Here is a 20540-nt window from a genome sequence, read left to right as displayed (position 1 = left end):
TAGTGTAGACTTAACACAAGCTCTGAAAAGCGGCTATTATTGAAGAAGAAAAAAAAAAGAGAGTAATCTATATAAAACCCTTCAGCTGCAATCCTCAAAGAAAGTATAAAAATAGGGCTGTCTAACTATTACTCAATTAATCGCATCTTAAAAGTTTGTTTACATAATATACAGTATGTCTGTGTACTGTGAATATTTATTTTGTATTTATAAACACATATACTTGAAAAATATAAAATACAAAAATTATTAAGCGTTTATATACAATTAAAATCACTTGAAATATAAATAAATACATCAAAATATTTCCTAAAGACATATAAATGCATGTTTTTGTGTTTTGTACAAATACAAAATTAATATGCACAGTACACAGACATATATTATGTGAACACAAATTTCTATTCTAGTTGCGATTAATCACGATTAATCGTTTGACAACACTAATATAAAATACAATTCTTAACTGTATTCTTACTTCATGTCCACTCGCAATGGTACGTTTATAATAATGATTTATAATTTGACCCGTCGGGTACAATTTTATGGAAAATACCAGTTCTTTCCATTAAGTAACTTGTTTCAAACAAAGAGGCAACAAAAGAGGCAAAAGTTACAGATTGCAGCTGTCTTAAATGCACAGCAGCAAAGTGGCGATGATAAAACAAATTATGAGAATTTAAGAAGAGATCGACATTAAAAAAGAAACAAAAAAGTATAAAATAATATTTTTTAGAAGATACCCGTTATCTGAAGATGTAAGGAGATAACATTTAAGATGAAGCATCCACCTGATAATGCTTGCAACACCGGTCCTGATGTTGCACTTCCTTGAAAAAATCCCCTCATCCAGTTCTAAACTCTGTCTCTTTTCCACGGCCTGATGAGAGAACTTCTATCTTTTCAAACAGTTTGACTCTTTATTGCTTTTGAAACACCTCCGGCGCTTTAAGCTCAGGGAGAACAAAAAGAACAGCTGCCAAAATCTGACTTTGTCAACAATGAAATCAAACACACTGACTGCTCACGGCGAGATGAGAGGAGGATGAGAGGAAGACACACAGCAAATCACGCAGACGAACCAAATGACGCTGATGTGATTCACAAACCCTTTTCTTAATCATACACACGCCCAACAAATAAAAACATTACATGTGTCAAAACAGAGAGAAACAAACAGCGCTAGACTCGTCGTAATTTGCATTGTGATGTTTGCTATGATCCCCAGGATCCTGACAGGGACGCCCTGAAAAACTGCAAAGTCAGACAACAACGCAGACTAAGAAAAATAAGCTAAAGACTTTAAAGTCTAAAAATCAATAGAATAAAAAAGAAAATACACAGAGATTTAGAATATTGTTTTCAATCCTAAGGGGGAAAAAAACAAAACAGCACCAAAACAGAGAGTTTGGTAATGTCATTATGTGAAGTTAAAGGACCAGTGTGTAATTGTTTGGAGGATATTTTTGCAGAAATGCAATATAATATAGATTACATTGTCTATAGAGGTGCATAAAGATCTGATATAATGAAGCGTTATGTTTGTATTACCTTAGAATAAGCTATTTCTGACTACATACGCCGCGGTACCCCTTTCGTAGTGCTTCGAACGGGAGGAGGAGGGAGGGGTGGAATGAGCGGTTGGTTGCAATTCGCAACATTGCCGCTAGATACTCTCTGGACCTTTAAAGAACATTTTACGGCAAACCGGGAAATGCCATTCTAATCACATCTGCCTGCGACTCACTCGCTCAAGGAAGCTTGTAGTTTACAATAAGTCTCAGAAATAATCTGAGAATGGATGTCAACAAGGATCATATTGAAGAAATTAAAATCTAGGGATGTGACCCTAACAAAAAAATACTCTGCCAATACCATAGTACAGTGAATAAATCAAATGGACTTACCATAGTACTTTGAAATATACCATGCTGCTGAATGACTATCATATCCAGGTACTTTGGTTTTCACAAGGTACTTCAAAGAATATAAGATACATTTAAATTTGCTATTTTTCAAATTACAATGGAGTGTGTGTTCCCTGGGAATCAAATCCATAACTTTTGCGTGTGAGCTGAAAGAAACGGCAAAACAATGCGGTTCCCATCCAAGCCATGCTGGACGACTGCGCAGTTCCACAAAATGGCCAGTAGAGGACCTGGTCACTGCTGTGGCATTTATATGAATGTGACAAAAGAACCTCATACCTTCACCTGCAAACAGTACACAACATGAGATTGAATGAAATACACCACAGACTGCTGAGGATAAGAAATGAGACAGAACAAAGCAAACATCATTGTCTCTGACTGCATTTCATTTCGCCGCTGATCTCCAAAAATGCAAATTCTGACATAATTTCCGCTTACTAAAGGTGGTCACTGTGTGCACTTGTGTGAATTTATTCAAATGTTGGAGCTCTGCAGGTATGCAAAACAGTACAGGCGGCCGTTCCCTCCATCAGCGTCGACCTCGAGGGGCGGTGTGACCTTGTTAGTCGGTCTACCTGTGTAAACTGCCACCGCTGACCCGTCCTCCCCACGGAGCAGAAAAACACACACGTATGTGTGCACACTTACATGCGTGCACAATAGTGAATTCTTACGGCCTCTGTGTTTTCCCTCACGATGTTTGGCGAGCTGGAAATTGCTTTAATAATTTACAAAGTTAATTTCCTGGCCTCGCTCGGACCAGCGAAGTTCAAACACAAATGTGTGTGACGAGAAATCCCCAGAGCGGTGCAGCGAATGAGTAGGATGGAGAGAGAAATCTGTGTGAGTTTAGCTGGATGTTTCACAGACTCGGCTGTATTGACTCCACGGCTGACTGTCAGTAATAAGATTCTAAAGTAAACTCTCTCGGATGGGATGAGACTGAAAGCTCATTAAGCTAGAGATAAAAGCAGCCCCAAAAAACTGACCACCATCCGTGAAATCAGTTACTATTATGTAAGAGCTAAAATAACAAGTGAAAAATTTCGACATGTCAGCTTTATTTTTATACATCCGGCAATGTGTGAAGAAAGCTGAGAGATCATCAATTAGCGTTTTTCCACTGCAGGGTACGATCAGGTTTGGTACGGCTCGGCTCGGCTCCGTACACCTCACTTCACTTCTGTTCAGTTTGCTTTTCCACAGCAGTTTAGTACCACTTCAAAGTAGGTGGGGAAAATAAACGTATCTCTATAGTTGCGCCGCCTCTACTGCCCATGTGAACAACCCAGGAATAATGGAGCATATCGATGGCAGATGGCAGCAAAACAAAAGACTGCTAAAATGCCAGAGAGTTATTGAAATCTTACAGCAAAGAGTAGACAACGATAATTCGGTTTGCTCGACGGTGCACAAGGGTAAGCTAATGTACAATTTAGCATTGCGTTAAGGGTCTCAATTTCTATACTACTATCCCGAAACATATAACAAAATGCCAGTATTACGTATTAAAATACGTATTCGTGTGTGTAACAAATCTCAATAAAAGGAAGGAAGGAGGCGGGAACCGGCAGACCTTAAACATTTATTAACAGAAATAAAAACAGCCGGCGGCCCCTCACGGACGACCGCCGGCGAAATAACATAAACATAAATACAAACACAAGTTCGGGCCCGGTCCTCTCTCTTCGACGGTCCGGTCGCTCGTTCCTTTTATATTCTCCCATCTCCTACGTGATTCGAGGCCGGTGTGCGCACAGCTGGCGCTAATTCACAATTACTCACCGGACTCGAACCACGGTCTCGCCCCGCCTACTCTACTACAGTGTGTTTCAAATCCAATGACGTTGATAATGATTCTCTCTGCCCGATAAGTGATCTGTGTGTAAACGCGTCACATTTTGGTATCGCAGAACGATTGGAACCTCAACTGAAGTAGTACTAAAAAAAGTATTAGGTACTAGGTACCATACCCAGTGGAAAACCCCCCAAAAGTGAGCTGTACTCTTTGCAGTGGAAAAGCGCCAAATGAGTCCATTCGTGGACCACTCTAGACTTACAACAGACAGATGAGACCGCATCATCCGGTATCGCACCAGTTGGCTTAGAGACCGTATCTTTGCACAGGCCATTAAACTTTCCAACACCTGACAGCCCCTCAATACATCCCCATAACTATTACCACCACACATACATCACACACTTCTTCACACACCTACACAGATCCACCGTAACAAAATATTGTGCATTACTATATTGTTTTATTTCTAATATTTTCTTCATCTATGTGTGTGCATGCGTTTGTCTGTGCGTGTGTGTATGTATGTAGGCAGCACAATAAATAAAAACCCTTGTGAATGCCAAATGATCTCCAAGATCACCTTTAAAAAAAACACTCACTGCAAAGATCTAAATTCAATCCAAGCACACGGGCTGGTGAGTAACGGGGGAGTATTTTAAGTTTCAGCTCAGCAAATCTTTCACAGTGACCTTGGAGAAAGTCAGCCCATCTGAGGGAAAAGAAGCGATATTAGTAATAATAGCGAAATTAATAAGATGGCCGGCAGCCTGAGGGCTGGGCAGAGGAGCGATGCAGCCAGTGGAGTGGTGGTGGTGTGTGTGTGGGGGGCGGTCTATGAAAGGGGATTGTGTAGAGGAGAGGTTGGGTTGAAGTGTGGGGGGGTTGTAAGCGCATGATTTCCTCAGCAGCGCTGCGACAGCCTGTGCCGCCACACGTCAAGGAGGAGCGAATCAAAGCGAGAGCTTTTGATGAATATAAAACAGAGGTTCCTGCTGAGAAGCACTCTCCCTCTAATCACACAGCCGCGGCCGCAGCGCCGGCCCCCGCCGCAATCCCCCCAACCCTGCGCCAAATTAAAGAAGAGGGGGTGCGAGGGGTAGAGGACGGGGAACGCAGACAATTGCAACAAAGACGAGCAATAAACATTCTGCTTCTCCAGAAAACTGAAGCTTAATGTCGAGCGGGATGTCCAAGAGAGACTCAGTGGGGGCCATGAACAGATTTTTACCAACAAATAGATGAAAGACACTCCTCCACCTTATTCAAGCGATGCATATGGTGCCATTTTTTAAATTTAAATTCTACTTCGGGTGGTGTCATGTATTGCCCTCTGAAAACAGACAGAACAGGTGTAAACATTTCACAAAGCATTTTTTGGTCTGAATTTAATCCACCCTGCACTTTAAACATCAGGGTGAAAGGCACAACAGCTCTTTACCGCTGAGTGTAGCCCGTCTCTTCCTCTTCACCGCGACCTTTGTCTAGTTCGCCAAAAGGGTGGCTGTGCGAGTGTACCACAACAAGTCTGGGAGCACTTCACTTCAATCTCGACTTCCTGCTTCCGCGGTGACCTCCGCCCCAGCATTAGCACGCTTCGAGCTGCACTTCTAAGACTGCTGCATCAGCCTCGGGTACGCCTGGATGAAGCCCTCCCCGGGCGCTGGCCTCCCTAAGCTCCCTGGGCAGCGCTTGTCTCGGAATTAGGAGGCCCTTCCCACCCAGGCCCTGAAAGTGACACATGCATGGTTGTCACCGGCGTGTCACCTCCTGCGCACTGAAGTATGAGGCAATTTCCTGCAAGCAGCGAGAAGCTGAGAAGGCGGCAGGGAGGGGTGGACGGCCGCACCCGAGCTCCAGTGTTCTTTTTGATACTGTCAGTGAAGAGTAATGGCTTTCTGTTGCTGCAGCTACTAGCAAACTAATGTTGTGTGACTTTGGCTCTCCTTTCCAATGCGTTCCCACTACAGTGAGCGAAAGAGTGATGGATAGAAGAGAGGAGAAGAGCAAAGAAGAGAGATGGAAGACAAGGATAAGGATGCTGACTATCCTCTGGGCAGCCGGGAAATGCCGCGGGTTGGCAGAAAGTGCAGTCGTTTTCACACGGCTAACCTGCACCCCCAGCTTAGCTTAGCACCCTTTAAATACCAGCTTTCTTTTAAATCGTATAGTTCACCCAAAATATTTTTTGTTAGTAATGTTGAGCTTAATGACTCATTTGAAACTGCTTCTTGATGCTTCTGGGAGTGTAAATATGCCCGTGAAATATGATTTAAGGAGAAAAAGAACAAAATGTACCATTTTGGGGGAACCATTTACTTAAACATGTGACCCGTGTGACATTATACCGCTGTCAGGCTTTTAAACAGCCAAATCAATCACCCACACAATCCGAAGCCACACTAAAGACCCTTGACATTTGACTTGAGATATGCGATTTCACCGCCAGCTTTACGACCCTCGTCCTCAGACGTCACCTAATAACACGGTCTACCTCTCATTTTACAAACTACATGAATGAATAGCATCATTCAACCATCCAAATTCCAACAACCACCAGAGAAAAACCCTTTAAAGAAAAACATTCGATGAAAAACAGAAAAGCTCGTCACTACCTAACTATTCGCCTGCCTTCCCTGACCCTTTGACCTCTTTCCCATTTCTCTGTCACACATTTAATTGCCAACTAATCCTATTTAGAAATGATAAGATAATCATAGAAAATGAGAGTCTGATTACAATTGCACAATATTACAATTCATTAGAGTTAACTGACTCCCAGTTTCCCTGGGCTTTCTGCCAGAATGGTGGAGGAGATCTGACCGGAGGACAGTGGCTCTATTCAGACTCAACAGCTCCTGCATGAGCCTCATCAGAACGTGCGAGAACATGTGCCATCGTAACATCTCCACACAAGCTCTCGCAGCCCATCCCATCAGTCAGCGGGGATGTGGCTTTTCATATGTGTGCGGGTGCGACCGAGACTGATGAACTGCTCAGGTCTCTGTGGTGTAATGAATCGTTCGGAGGACTATAGCTCCCATATGGACCGATCCAATATTGTCTTGTATTATATATGATTGCACAATCAGTTGACATGAGAGCACACAAGAGCTTGGGTTCAAAGGCTTTCATGGAATGATGCTCTTTACTTTAATGACAACAAAGTTCAAATGTAGATTTTCAATGACCTTGTACTGAAATTTTTAAATGGCAATTCAGATATAAAGCAAACTAAACAAATGGAAAATTTCATATTATTATTCCACCTGAGTGAAGAGTTATAATACAACAGAATCTATATAACTGTAGGATTTGTATACTTATTGTATACATCACATAGACAATTTCAGCTGCAACAATTGTATTAAATTATGTTAAATTAATACAATTGGTATACAATAAAATATTAATATCAATTAAATATAAAATTAATTGTTATATTACAACCAAACACAGACCGTAAGTATACTACTATATGTGACCCAGGACGACAATTTTTTGGAATTGAGATTTTTAGATCATCTGAAAGTTGAAGAAATAAACTTTCTATTGATATATGGGTTGTTAGCATAGGACACTATCTGGTGAAACAACAACTGTTTACAAAGCTGGAATCTGAGCATGCGAAAAAGCAAAATATTGAGAAAATCGCGTTTGAAGCTGTCAAAAAGTAAGTTTTTACACATTTACGGTAGGAAATTTATAAAATATCTTCATTTAACATGATCTTTACTTAATATCCTAATGATATTTGGCAATTTGTGCCCCCAAAATGTATTTTTTGCGATTACTCAAGTTTTTCCCATGCTACTTAAGACTGGTTTTGTTGTCCAGGGTGACATATACTGTGAAAGGTCGTACATTTTTTTCGCTTACATTGTAAAAATGATCAAAGTTGTTATTATGTACTGCAACAGAAAATCGCGGCTGTACACTTGCAGTTGTAGTGATGCTTTCTTTTCCCATAAAGAATCTAAAGCGTGTGTGTCGGTTAAACAAATTTTACTTTTGATAAAGTTAAAATATAACTTAAAATTCAAGCATGTTAAAATCACACATGTTACTTTCAAAAATATTTACAGCCCTAATTCACTATAAACTGCATGACTCCAGCTCTTACGCTATAATTTTGATGTTAAATAGCACTGCTTGTAGTAGCATGACTAATCACATAAGGCTAAAAAGGAGTGAGGTGTGTACAAACACATTCACGCACACCCACAAACAAAAAAACGTCATTTGAGGGCACTCACAACATTCTCCAGGGCGCTGTTGCTCTCTATCCTCTTGTGCAGCTCTTGCCTTAGCTGGGCAATAGTTTCCTCTGAGCTCTGTGTCTGAACAAGAGAGAAACGCACTTTATCACGACAGTTCGCTTGGTTATTTGTCTGACAGGAGGACAATGGTCAAACAGGGAGCAATTTAAAGAAAAACCTCTTAGTATTCATGTCTCCAAAGATCTGTTTAGTTACTGCAAGCGCTACAGAAAGCCTGCTGCGGATTTAACAAGTGTTATACCGGTGAAATGCTTCTTCAATCAAACTCTGACGTCCCAATCCTTCATCCGATCATTCAGGCTGAAAGCCAACACCGGGATGATTGAATGGTTTGGTCTATGGCTTCATTCTTGCAATGATCTTGTTCTTAAACTCAAACTGAACCCCCTAAAAACTCAATGAGATGCTAGATTAGTTGCCAACTCACGCTGTAAGACAGAACTGTGTTCGAAACTAATTTAAAAGCCTAAGAAAAGCTGAAATGTTGTGTAAAGCAGCACATCTCAGGATGTGGGGACCTGCAAATATGTTTAAATAAGTCTTTTGTAAAAGGCAGTTTTCACACTTGGATTTGAATTCTTTGTCCAAATCTAATTTTCTCCCCTGGTTACTTTTCGCAATATTATTTGGCTCCGGTCTGCGGTTGTTTTTATAGTAATGTAAACTGCACGGAAATGTCCCCGATCACAGTTTTCAAACAGATTTCTGTGTGTTTCGATTGCTGTGCAGCTAAAAGAGCTTTCAAACAAACCAAACTGACGTCAGACAGACATGCTTCAACTGAATAATAAAACATTTAAAAAAACATTCAAGATCTTTAGGATAACTTGAAAATTACAGGCAGGTTTGTAACACAGGGGTGTATCTCAGCTCATGATTCGGTACACTGTATGAAGTAACAGTGAGGAGCAAGGAGAGTGGCGCGACACGTATCTTATTGTATATAAAGTAAGTCATATCTCTCTGGCCCCTCCTTTGGGATGCATTTCATGAAATAAAATTACAGTATGAAGACAAAATAAAAAATATATGAACATATTTCCCACACATTAACAATTTTCAGTAACATTTTGTTGTACAACTTATACAACTAACAATATGGAAGGTTAAATTGATCCTTTATACAGGGTTGTTCCTACATTGAATGCACTCTCTCTGTGTTTGACTTCATATGCTGTTTGGTCTGCGCAAAACAGAATGATGACAATTAGCTGCGGAACCAGACGGCATTGTGTGCTTTAAAACACTCTACCCGGAAGTTTGTTATCATATGCCGATCGGTCTGTACATAAACATTTGTCTATAATCGCAGATTTCCAGACCAATAACTTGTGAGCTAAACTTTCGTATAACACAGATGACACCTCATTCTAAGTAACGTAAACAATTATCTACAACTTAATCTTCCACAAACCGAACTTGTATTGATCTCAGGCAGCAGCCGGCTCAGACAAGACCAAAGGGATCATCTGCAAAGTGCAAAACCCTTAAGATCATCAGTCTACTAAAAAATAATCATTAACTTCAGTGCTACATACTGTACTAAAACCAGTTTAAATTCAGCAGGGGGGCATCAATGAGTAAACTGAATTTGGTGACACTATGTAGAACACTGAAGGTAATGTCCATGGACAAGTAACTTGTCCATGTCGCCTGCTCATATAGAATTATATTCTTAGACTCGTTTTGAGGAAGACTAGGTTGTAGATCCTTGTCTAAGGAATTATGTGTAAAAACAACGTTTAGCTCAAGAGTTATTGGTCCGTGAATCTGCAACTAAAGACCAAACTCTGCCAGCAGGAAATTAAACATGAAGTGTTCGTCCGAACTCGCAGAATGTTTTGTGAGAGAACGCAATACTGTTGCGAGATACCGCAAAAGCTTTAAAAAATATTTTTCTCTTCCCACTCATATTTTTTTCTCCACCAAGACTCTAAATGGGCTCCACACATTCACATTGCTGTTGGATGACTTTGTCACTCCTGAGATTGGATATTGTTGAAATTCAACAGACACTGGACTGAAATGGCTCAAGAACTTGGAAGGCCACTTAATTTTTTCAGCCGCTGTTATTTAACAGATGTCATCTCATAAAATTATGAATTCCTGTGATATATTATATCACAGTGTATTATTTCACCCCTACATTAACAGGTTACAGTACTACCATACACAGTCAGATGGATCTACAGAAATCTGAAGTTATCCAATACCTGCTCTTGAAGCTCCTTGACTCTGGTTTCCAGCTGGAGGAGATGTTGAAGCTTGTGGAGTTCTTGTTGCTCCTTCAGAGACATCTCTTGGTGTAGGTCAGTGATGGCATTCTGTAACTCCAGGATCAGATCATCTCGCTCCTCCGCCTACAACACATGAATGCTGTTGTATCAGTGCGCTGAAAAGGACAGTCAGCTCATCCAAATATATTACTTGTGTTGTATTGGATGGTTATTTATTACAGTATTAAATATTGTCAAAATAAGCATGCTGCCACCATGAAATCACACAAAGGGTTTTTACATTATACATTTATCTTATTTATGCATTTGTCAGACGCTTTTATCCTAAGCGATTTACATTGCATTATACTACACATTTGTTTTTAAGTATATGCAATCCCTAGGATCGTAGCCATGACCTTGCCGTTGCTAATGCCATTCTAACCACAGAGCTACAGGAAAGCTCTTGGCATTCAATGTTCTGACTTCTTCATAGAACTTGCACGGCCAAAAAAGCATGTGCACATTAGAAGTGTGAGATTCTGGCACACATCACCTAAACAAAGTCCAAAACAAAAACAAGTCATGCTGTCATTAAAGTGAAGCTTATCAGGGTTTGTGTGTTGGCCATGGCGTGTCAAAACTTTCACCCACAAGTCTGTCTGTTATTGTAAACAAGCAGAAGAGCAGAGTAGGAAGAACAGGTTAAACAATTTTCCAAATGTTGCTCCTTCGTGTAGAATGAAAGGGGACAAATAAACCATTTTTGCTGCCTATATAATGCATCTTCAGCAGATCTCTTTGATTTTCAAGAGGGATGTCTAAACCCACTCAAAGCAAGAGAGCTGAAGTGCTCATGCGTCATCAGTGTGAGATATGACACACTTCTGAAACGAGTTACATATCAATCGTGTGGAATTGCTGGGCAGGAAAAGAGTATCATGGTGGTTCTTCAAAGTGAACCTCAGGGACTTTTTTTACAGATAAATTGGCCTCTGCAATTGGGGGTGAGAATACAGAACACAGAAGTCAATCATACAAGAAAGTGTGAAGTCACAGTAGGTAAGACTGAAAAAATTCAAATGATGTCATCATTTCCTCACCCTCAAGTTGCTCCAAATCTGTATAAACAATTCTTTGCACTGATGAACAACGGCGAAAGATATTTGGAAGAATGCTTGTAACCAAACAGTTCTTGGCCACCATTGACTACCAATAGTAGGAAAAATGACAATGATAGTCAAAAGTTCCCCAGAACTGTTTGCTTTCCTACATTCTTCAAATTATGTTTTCTTATGTGTTCAACAGAACAAATAATTTTCTAAAGCAATTTTTCCTACTTTGGTCTTCCTAGTATTCATTATATAAAGCTTAACTGGACAGTGAGGACAATCGAAAATATCATTCATTAATGTGTTTTGATGAACATCTGAAATCCGATCGATACATTAGACTGAATGGGAAGGGTTAGGATACCAATTTCTCCAAGGCATTCAATGAACATCTGCTGAGCTCGTTTGAGTGCAATAAACAAAGAAGCTATTATGTAAACTGTCAAGTGATCTGATCGAGATTTAATTATGTATAGACTACTGTATTAAATTCAAAGCAGACTTTGATTCATAGCTAATGAAGAACAGCTTTAAAGATATTCTTTGAAAAAAAATCTAAATATCATCAATAACAATACATCATGATTTCTTGCAGCGGTAAATATTTTTTGTTGAAATGACTTATTACATCTCAGATCATTTCTCCTTCGAAGAATCTAAATAATCATATAAAAAAGTCTCTTTAATTTCAGACTTTGGGGTCTTTGTAGATTTTTGTGATAGTATTAATTTACAAAACGCATATCATCTTGCATATAATCTCACTGCCAGACTGAAATTATCAAACAAAAGTGATGTCCGCCTAAGGGTAATCAGTGTCTTCGCCCTTTTTTCAGTAATACAAAAAGTGCCCTTTATTAAAAATATATTATTAAAAATGTATTCAAGATTTTTTATGCATATTGGGTGAAGTGCAAACTGATTCTCATCTATGAGAACAATGTGAAGACGCTTGGGAAAAAAACACAACACATAAACAAAGCTTAATGAGCCAAGGAAAGATATAGTCTGTATAGTCAGAAAAAGAGAGGATCAACAAAATATTAACAACTGATATAACTGTAGTTGATGTTTCCTTAAGTACCGTTGAGCTTTTCTTTTTTTATGCAAAATATTTTGCCATAATTTTAATAAATTGGAAAAATATAAATGGTAATCCAAGGTGCCCTAGAACTGTTTTCATTCCTAAATTCTTAAAAATATCAAGTTTTGTGTTCAACAGCACAAAAAAATGATACAAAAATGTTACCTACTACAGACATGTCAGTTGCTAAGATTTTTTAAAATATCTTTCTTTGTATTCATCAAATCAAAGACATTTATACAGGTTTGGTACTTCTTGAGAGCGAGATAATGATGCCAGAATTTTCCTTTTTGGGGGAAGTATCATCCCTTCAAAATCTTTCTGAACAGATTATATCCTTCCAGCAAACTGCTGCCTGAGCCTGACCCTGCTGAGTAAAAAGGGGTAAACCATGCCTATGAGCTATGAACACTGGAGTTATTGACCTCTTCCCTTTATAGACCACTTCGGATGAACATCGCTGGTTCAATGCTGGTCCTTCCTGTTTCAGTTTTTTAACACTACACAAATGTTTGAACAAAATACAACACATGGATCATTTATAAGCATATCAAAATATTTAAGAATTAATTATGTATGAAAGTATTAAAAATAAATGAAATCTGAAGTGTCTCTGGACCAGTGTTAACATCTTGCAAAATGGTCTATACTAGCTAGGAACCTTTCAAATCCCAAAACTGGACTGCAGAATAAAGGTCAAAGGGGATTTTCTTTCTCATTTGCACCACAACATTCAATCCTTTGTTTGTTGTAAACCCAAGGGATTCTGGGCCCAGTGATTCCACGCACCTACCGCTCACAAGAATCAAGCTCTGTGGTTTCATTAAAAGGGCGATTATGCACTCTTCATTATCTCTGACCAGACGCTGAGAGCACCCACCTCTGAACCACAGGTCTAGGCTGGTGCCCAGCACCTCTGCATTAGCAGCTCCTTTGATCCTTCAACTCTTTGAAAAGACTAGCCAGGTAGGGCTCTAAATTGAGCCACTCCAGGGTCTAAAACACACCCAACGGCAACAAAAAGCCCTGAATGATCCCACAGAGGAGACCTGAAAACTCACTGTAGCTTAATTAAGCACAACAAGCCATGTGCATTCATAACTTCAATCGCATATTCAGAATGAGGGATTAAAAAGAGCCTAATATCCATATCTAAAAGAAATCTGGCCTTTTTTGAATAAACGCTGGTGTTTTTATCTTGTAATTTTTGTGAAAAGGTTTCTTTGTTATCTCCAGGCACCCAGAGAAGCCCCCTACTGACTCTTAGCTTTTGAGGCTTAGATCTCGGCATTAGCATGCTAATTGCAACTTTGTCTGTAAAGCTGAAAAAAAAAGGAAAAAGCTCAGTACGGCACCTCGTCCACCCCAGACCAAAGGATTTCCTTTTTAATCATCTGATACAAATAGCCTTTTAACGTTTGCTTTACAGAGTCTCATTCAGATGTAGAGCTTCAACAAAATCAAAATGATGTAAAATTCGAATCAGTACCAATTTGCTTAATTCCACACTGTGCATCCAAGATGTCACAAAACAAAATATCCTCGTCTGTACCGAGCCTAAATTGTCTATAGAAACCTCACGTGTCAGCTTAGCCTCGCCAAATAAACACTGAACGACACACGCCTTATCTGCGAGTCTGTCACCTCCCCTGACTTCACTGTGGCAGTATTCAACCATCTCTCAGAAACGGCACACACAATATTAGGCTTAATGTCAATGAGCCATATCTGCCTGCAGCGTCTCTTTCACCTCATTCTCCACACAAATGCCAGAGGTCACGCTTTTCATTCAGCCAGAAATCAAAATGATGATGGCGGCTTGTTAAAAATTCTATTTGGATGTGCACATAGGCGACATCAAAAGGTGCTGACACAGAGTGGTTCGGGGTGCAGAGGGGTGCTGGCGATGTGGCTTGGTGATAGCACACATCAAAGCCACAGAGAGGGATAGGAATACGGGATGAGGGGGGAAAACCGACTACGTTCTGGGCCTGTACTAGTTGGCAAATGAAAATATGCAGGCCCAATTTTCGTTAATGCATTGACATTGAAACACAAGCTATTTACCTGGAAAAAGGCACTCGAGACTATGTGATCAGTCTAAATCAAGCCGATGCAATGGATGCAGTTTGGGAAATTATAAATGATAGCTGGACAGAATAAAAAAAATGCAGAAACAGAAATAAATGCAATAATCCGATAAATCATCCACCATTATTGAAAGAGAGAGGCACATGAGCACTTCAGGAGACAATCAGGCAGCAGGCATTTGCTAAAATTGCGACAGCGGTTTCATTTTGCATCAGGCCCGGTCGACCTTTTAATGCCGCATCGCTAACCGATAAGCGGTCCGAATGCATTTCACCATTTCCCGCTTCAAACCATTCCCAGTATATTCTTTCACATGGGCCCATTATTAAAGCCCTTCAGCCTGATTCACGACGCCATTAATCTGAAGCAATCTTGTTTCAGGATAGCAGACAACATCCCCCATCCGCTCCTTGCTAAAGCCAAACATATTTACTGTACCTGGAAAAAACCTTTGAGACGGAATCAATGCACTCTTGCCTACGAGACGTTACTGAGAAGAACATTAACCAAACAGGACGCATTCATACAACTACGTGACTTCCAAACCATCAATCAGATTTTAAAATGAAAGGTGGTCAAAGTCTACAGAATATGTCTGGGCTTGGTTAGAAGTGTTTGTTTTGTACGCTGTTTTAGGACCAAGAAAAATATCAAGAATACATCCTCCTTCGTACCCAAGTTAACAATGAAGTATAGTGCGTGAGATCATAAAAGATGAATGAACGCTATACCAGTGTGAGCTTCAAAGTGAAGGATGTGCATCTGGAGTTACTGCTGAGATTTGACTCTCAAACACCCACAGGGCCTATTTCACTCAGCCTATGATGCATTATAACCATATTACTTTTTCATAACAGAGGACCGATCCACTTACGGTATCTGCAGTATGTTAGACCCAGCGCGGTCTGGGCATTTCTCAGGGCGATGGACAATACTGCATACTTCATCCAGGTCTTTCGTGTCATTAGCAATTCTATGAATTTCCAATTAGGCAGAGGCCAAAAAGACAGAGCTTTCGGGTCTTTCATCACCAGGGACGAGCTTCGGTAAGAAAGTAGCGCTCCTGTGCACCTTTGTTGGAAGAAGGCTATTGTTAGGAAGAAAAAAACATGCCAGACATGAGCAGCCCGGGCCGCTGTCCCCTCTGAGTATTCCATTAAGAGTACAAGGAGAGTACAGATAATGAGAATCCACATTGGTTGAAGCAAACAAGCCTAAGCCTTATATCAAAGCTCCCCTCTATTCTTTCTGCTTCATTTCTCTCTCTCTCCGTCTCTTCTCTTTTCCTCTTCTGTCTGCTCTGATTTAGTTTGTGCTAGTTCTATGGCATAACAATCCGAAACAAAAAAGCCTTCCTCTGATTATTAATAAACCTTAAGGCAGGCATCATTATTTTTTCAGCCAGGCTTTCTTTTGTTATGCGCAGGCAACACCTTCATACCTTTCCCAGGGGCCCGGCCGCCCCGTCTTTCTATGATCTTATTAGCATCTCATCTCCTCCTGCCCGCTGACCAAACTGCATTGCTATGCACTTCTGCATCTCTGACCTCTCTGTGGACGGAATTCACTTGGTCTTCGCCTCTTCTCCTTCTTCGGCTTGATTTGACTTAACCAGGCAGATGGCCGTGGATATTTCAGATAAACATTATTAAATAAATATGGACGGCAAAAGCATGCAGAATAAAAGGGCGAGGATATAGTGGGGCTTCAAAGACGACTCATCACAGGCTTGTTACTTTCTGAATGCTGAGTGTTTTTTGCCCTTTTCCTCAAGTGAGAGAAAACCTTGACAATTATCAAACCAATTCACATAATGCATATATTACGCTTTTACATATCAAAATAACAAATCATGGTGTCAATGTGTAGGGCAACGCGACGTATGTTTTCGAGAAACAATTGTAAAGCTTTATCAATCTTTTATAAATGTGATCAAACTAAATCCTCTTCAAAGATATGAAGTATGCAATACTCCTCTATAGGTACTCAAGATTAATATAAGATTGGCAGAAACCCTGCGTGTTACACCCGCAGGGTCCTGTGACATCAAGTGAAGTGAATTTAATATTTTGGGTTAAAAATGTACACAATGCTGGACACTGCATAACACCGTGTCTACACCGGACGCCGTCCGTCACGCAGCATCCAGTGTGGACAACATTTACAATTATAATGGTTTCTAATGTGTGCTGTCTGGTATAGACACAGTGGAACAATTTATGATCTCAACATAAAAGAAAATGTCAAGTTAAGTTTAATAAAAAACAGTTGTGATATAATATGGATTACCACTTCTCAAAAATACTAAAAACACTAAAATTCTTCATTTAGAGACAATTCCAAATTCGCATTTATATGTATTTTGGTCATTTTAGTTTAGTGTCTTATGAATTTAAAAAAAAATCCATCCAACAGCAATGTGAAAGACTGAAAGCATGATAAAACTCCAACGTTCTTCAAAATATATCCTCCTATAGCAAAAAATTGCAAAAAAAACTCATGGAAACTTTAATAAAAATCAAAGTTATCACACTAAAAATATATTTTTTAAGTTTTCATAAAAATATGTACAAATATTACTATTGTGTTGCTTAAAATTGAATATGAACTTATATACGTAAAAAAAAAATTGGGAGAAATATTGTTAGTAGTTTATAGAATATTATAACAAATATGATCATTTGACCTGAACACATACCTTTAAATATTCAATTCAGGAAAATAATTTTGATATGGCCTATGTTTAAACAAACACTAACTGAGTCCCATATTTACAAACCATTGAATTCAATGCTAAAGCAGTCTAGTCCAACCATCATTATGAAAAGTCAGAGTGTGTGTGTGTGTGTGTGTGTGTGTGTGTGTGTGTGTGTGTGTGTGTGTGAGAGAGTAAAGGATGTCCTGTGTCTGTCTGTAAGGACTCTGGGCTTGATGAGGTGCTCTGGCTGAATGATATACAGAGGCGAGCTCGGGCGGGAGATGTCCATTAGTTACAGAGTCCTGTAATGTTGGGACTGCAGTACATTATTTTCAAATGCATCAGTCAGCGTTGTGGAGTACAGATAAATTCTAATGTCTCGGATCTGTAATGCATACTCTCAACACTGCTATATTACGCGATGGGTTAGAAGGGCAGTGTGGGAGAGGGAAAAAATGTCATTTATTTTTCACTGCGACCAGTGTTCTTCCCATTAGCTTCAAACGTGAGATAAGTTATGGCTTTAAGCGAGCACCTTTAGCCAGCAGAGCACGCTGCACACAATGCTGGGGTGCTTAACGTAAGATCCAGAAACAGAGCGAGAGAGAAGAGGGCATTGATGACCCCATGTGTAGCACTTGAGGTTGACCTGGAACAAGGACAAACAACATCAGACTGATGAGAATAACCACACAAAATACTGTCGGCACGCTACACTGCAATTACAACTACAATAGGGTTCAGGTCTGAGCTTTGTGTAGGCCAGTCAAATACAGTATATCAACTGTAAAACTTTTCTAGATGGACATCACTGTGCAAAAAATATTATATCTTGCTAAAAACAGAAAAACATCATTCCTCAAACCGTTGCCAAAGTTGAAAGCATACAATTCTTCAGAATGTCATTGTAGCATTATGAATTATCCCCAAAGTAATTATAGGAAAAGCCAAACCCATTAGTTGCACATTCGTATATACAGTACAGTAGTATAACGTTGTGTAGTGGTGCGTAACGTACCATATTATAAACTCAAATTACAAATGTAACTTCACACCTCGACAAGTTTTACAATTTGAGTTTTCAGGGATGTTCACAGAACAAACAATGTGACAAAATTTAACATGTATGCTAGTGTTCACACGTTTAGGATCACTTGACTGAAATGTTTTTCATGATCTAAAAATCTTGATCTGAAGATTTGAATGGATAGTTCACCCCAAGAAGGAACTTCCTTTGTCATTTAAACACCATTGCGTCATTCCAAACATGTATGAGCTTCTTTATACTGTAGATCACAAAAGGAGATATTTTGAAGAACGTTGGTAAACAAATAACATGTACCCCGCTGACTTTTCTTTTATGTCCACAAAAGTGCATTTCTTAAATTATCTTATTTTGTGTTCCACAGAAGTGCAGTTTTTTGGTGAACTATCCCTAATCCTAAAAAGATAATTGTGCCATTTATTGTTTTGGAAGTAAATAATTTCCACTGTAAAATAAAAAAGTAGCCAGTAAGAGCACAGAACAGATGGGAACTCCTTCAATATTTTTTAAAAGCATCTCAGGTCGAGACCCCAAGAATGGACATTTTTACAAACTCTAGGCAAAGAGTAACTACCTAAACATGATAGTTAATTTTCATTTTCCATTCGTGTTATTCTAACGTCTTATTATTATTACTCTAAAAATAAATAAAAAATAAAAAAATGGAAAAGAGTAAGTGACTTTAAATTTTTGTGACGATATGGAGCTTGTAGGATGAGAAAAAGAAATAGTGATGTTTTATATAAAAATTAAAATCTCTCCATAATCTAAATCCATAATATGATGAAGCTTCTGTCATGCGCAGTGTATGTATAGTATACAAAAATAAAACGGGAATCTCATTCAAACCTGTCTGTTCCAGGCAAGAAGGACACCAGACCGGATGAAGACTTACAGACGTATCATATACCTCGGACTACACAGAGATTTCCACCTTTACATCAAATCATAAACTGGGATGCACTTCCTGTTCAACAGACATCCAGGAAAGGAGCAAGACACTAAACTAAACCATTCTTCCCAAGCCTGACAGCTGACATCACCCAACTCCAAGCCAGAGCAGTATGTGTGCATGTGGATCACGGCCAAGGTTATCACGCAAGAACCCAGAGGCAGCAATTTGACAGTCTATTACTAAGTATTCAATGACTGATGAAACAGACAAAGTCTTCTTTAAGTAAATGATTCATCTACAGAGGTCGCAAGGTCTAATTCACTTGGAGAGGATGAAGGGAAAAAAACACATCTCCGTTCAGATCTGTAACAGATAAACGCACCTTTCAATCAAAGCCCGGAGTCGCTGGTTTTAGTCACACTGCATACATCTTTGTGTCAATTATTGACAAGTGACTAATTAGCTTTGGCCTTTTTAAGCCTTTCTCTTAGTTTGGAGCTGTTTAAATATGCAGAATCAATACTTGCTCTAATGCCCGGCCTTGGTCTGCAGCCGCCGAGTCTACCCTCATAGCAAAGAGCATCTATCAAACAAATTAAGACTTTCACCCAAATTAACATCAACTATAGCGCATTATTCCTTTCATATCACATAACCATTTAGGCTTGAGATTGGATTACTGTAAAGCTGCATTTTGAATGCCAATAAACATTGTTACAATTTTTGCAGTGCATTCTATGTAACCATACAGTTTGAGTTCAAATAAACAAAAACATATTTAAACTGTGGTTATGCAAAGGATAAACAATCTGACCAAAAAACATGATTAACACACTTTTACAATCTAAAAAACATGCTTTATTTTCATAAGAGCAGATAGCGAGATAATTCATGCCATATGAAAAATCCTCAATTGTAAATAACACTGAATATTCCTTCAACAACAATTAGAAAAACTGTCCTTGATCCAGTAATAACGTTTACTGCTCATGATACAACAACATTAGCATGCAATCGCATACTTGCACGATGATCTCCTTTCCCTTTAGGCTAAATGAAGGAACACAACCACGATAGGCCTCAGCATCATGTCGCCTCATATCCCTCCTCATCACATGCCAGTTCTGTTTACCACACACGGGCAGTGGGGATGGATTATGACGGTTTCTACAAGATGCTCTTACTATAATTACAGATCTGCCAAACACTGTGAATTATTCAGCATTCTCCTTACATAGGCTCTTAAGGCATGCAATAGTTAACATAACTGTCTAACCAAGCATCAGATCGCCTCAGGGATCTGTGTTTCTGGTCAGACCTCTTCAGCCAGGCAGTTGCATTATGCTGAATAGAAACACATGAGATTTTTCATGCAGTTCATGGACAGAAT

The 20540-nt window shown here is 39.4% G+C and overlaps 1 protein-coding gene across 2 annotated transcripts in view; it reads right to left on the bottom strand.

The window, feature by feature from the left end:
• The window catches only part of LOC130427330 (polyamine-modulated factor 1-binding protein 1), a 149096-nt gene that overhangs the window by 89244 nt on the left and 39312 nt on the right, over positions 1-20540 (bottom strand). For both annotated transcript variants that reach the window (XM_056754711.1, XM_056754720.1), the window contains exons 8-9: positions 10223-10369; positions 7986-8069 (exon numbers count right to left, since the gene is read on the bottom strand). In XM_056754711.1, coding sequence (XP_056610689.1) covers positions 7986-8069; positions 10223-10369 — 231 coding nt within the window. The remainder of the gene's footprint in view (positions 1-7985; positions 8070-10222; positions 10370-20540) is intronic.

The sequence above is a fragment of the Triplophysa dalaica genome, chromosome 1, assembly GCF_015846415.1.
Source record: "Triplophysa dalaica isolate WHDGS20190420 chromosome 1, ASM1584641v1, whole genome shotgun sequence".
NCBI classification, from domain to species: domain Eukaryota; kingdom Metazoa; phylum Chordata; class Actinopteri; order Cypriniformes; family Nemacheilidae; genus Triplophysa; species Triplophysa dalaica.
Note: the sequence above shows the minus strand (reverse complement) of the source record. Positions and strands in the feature narration are given on the sequence as shown.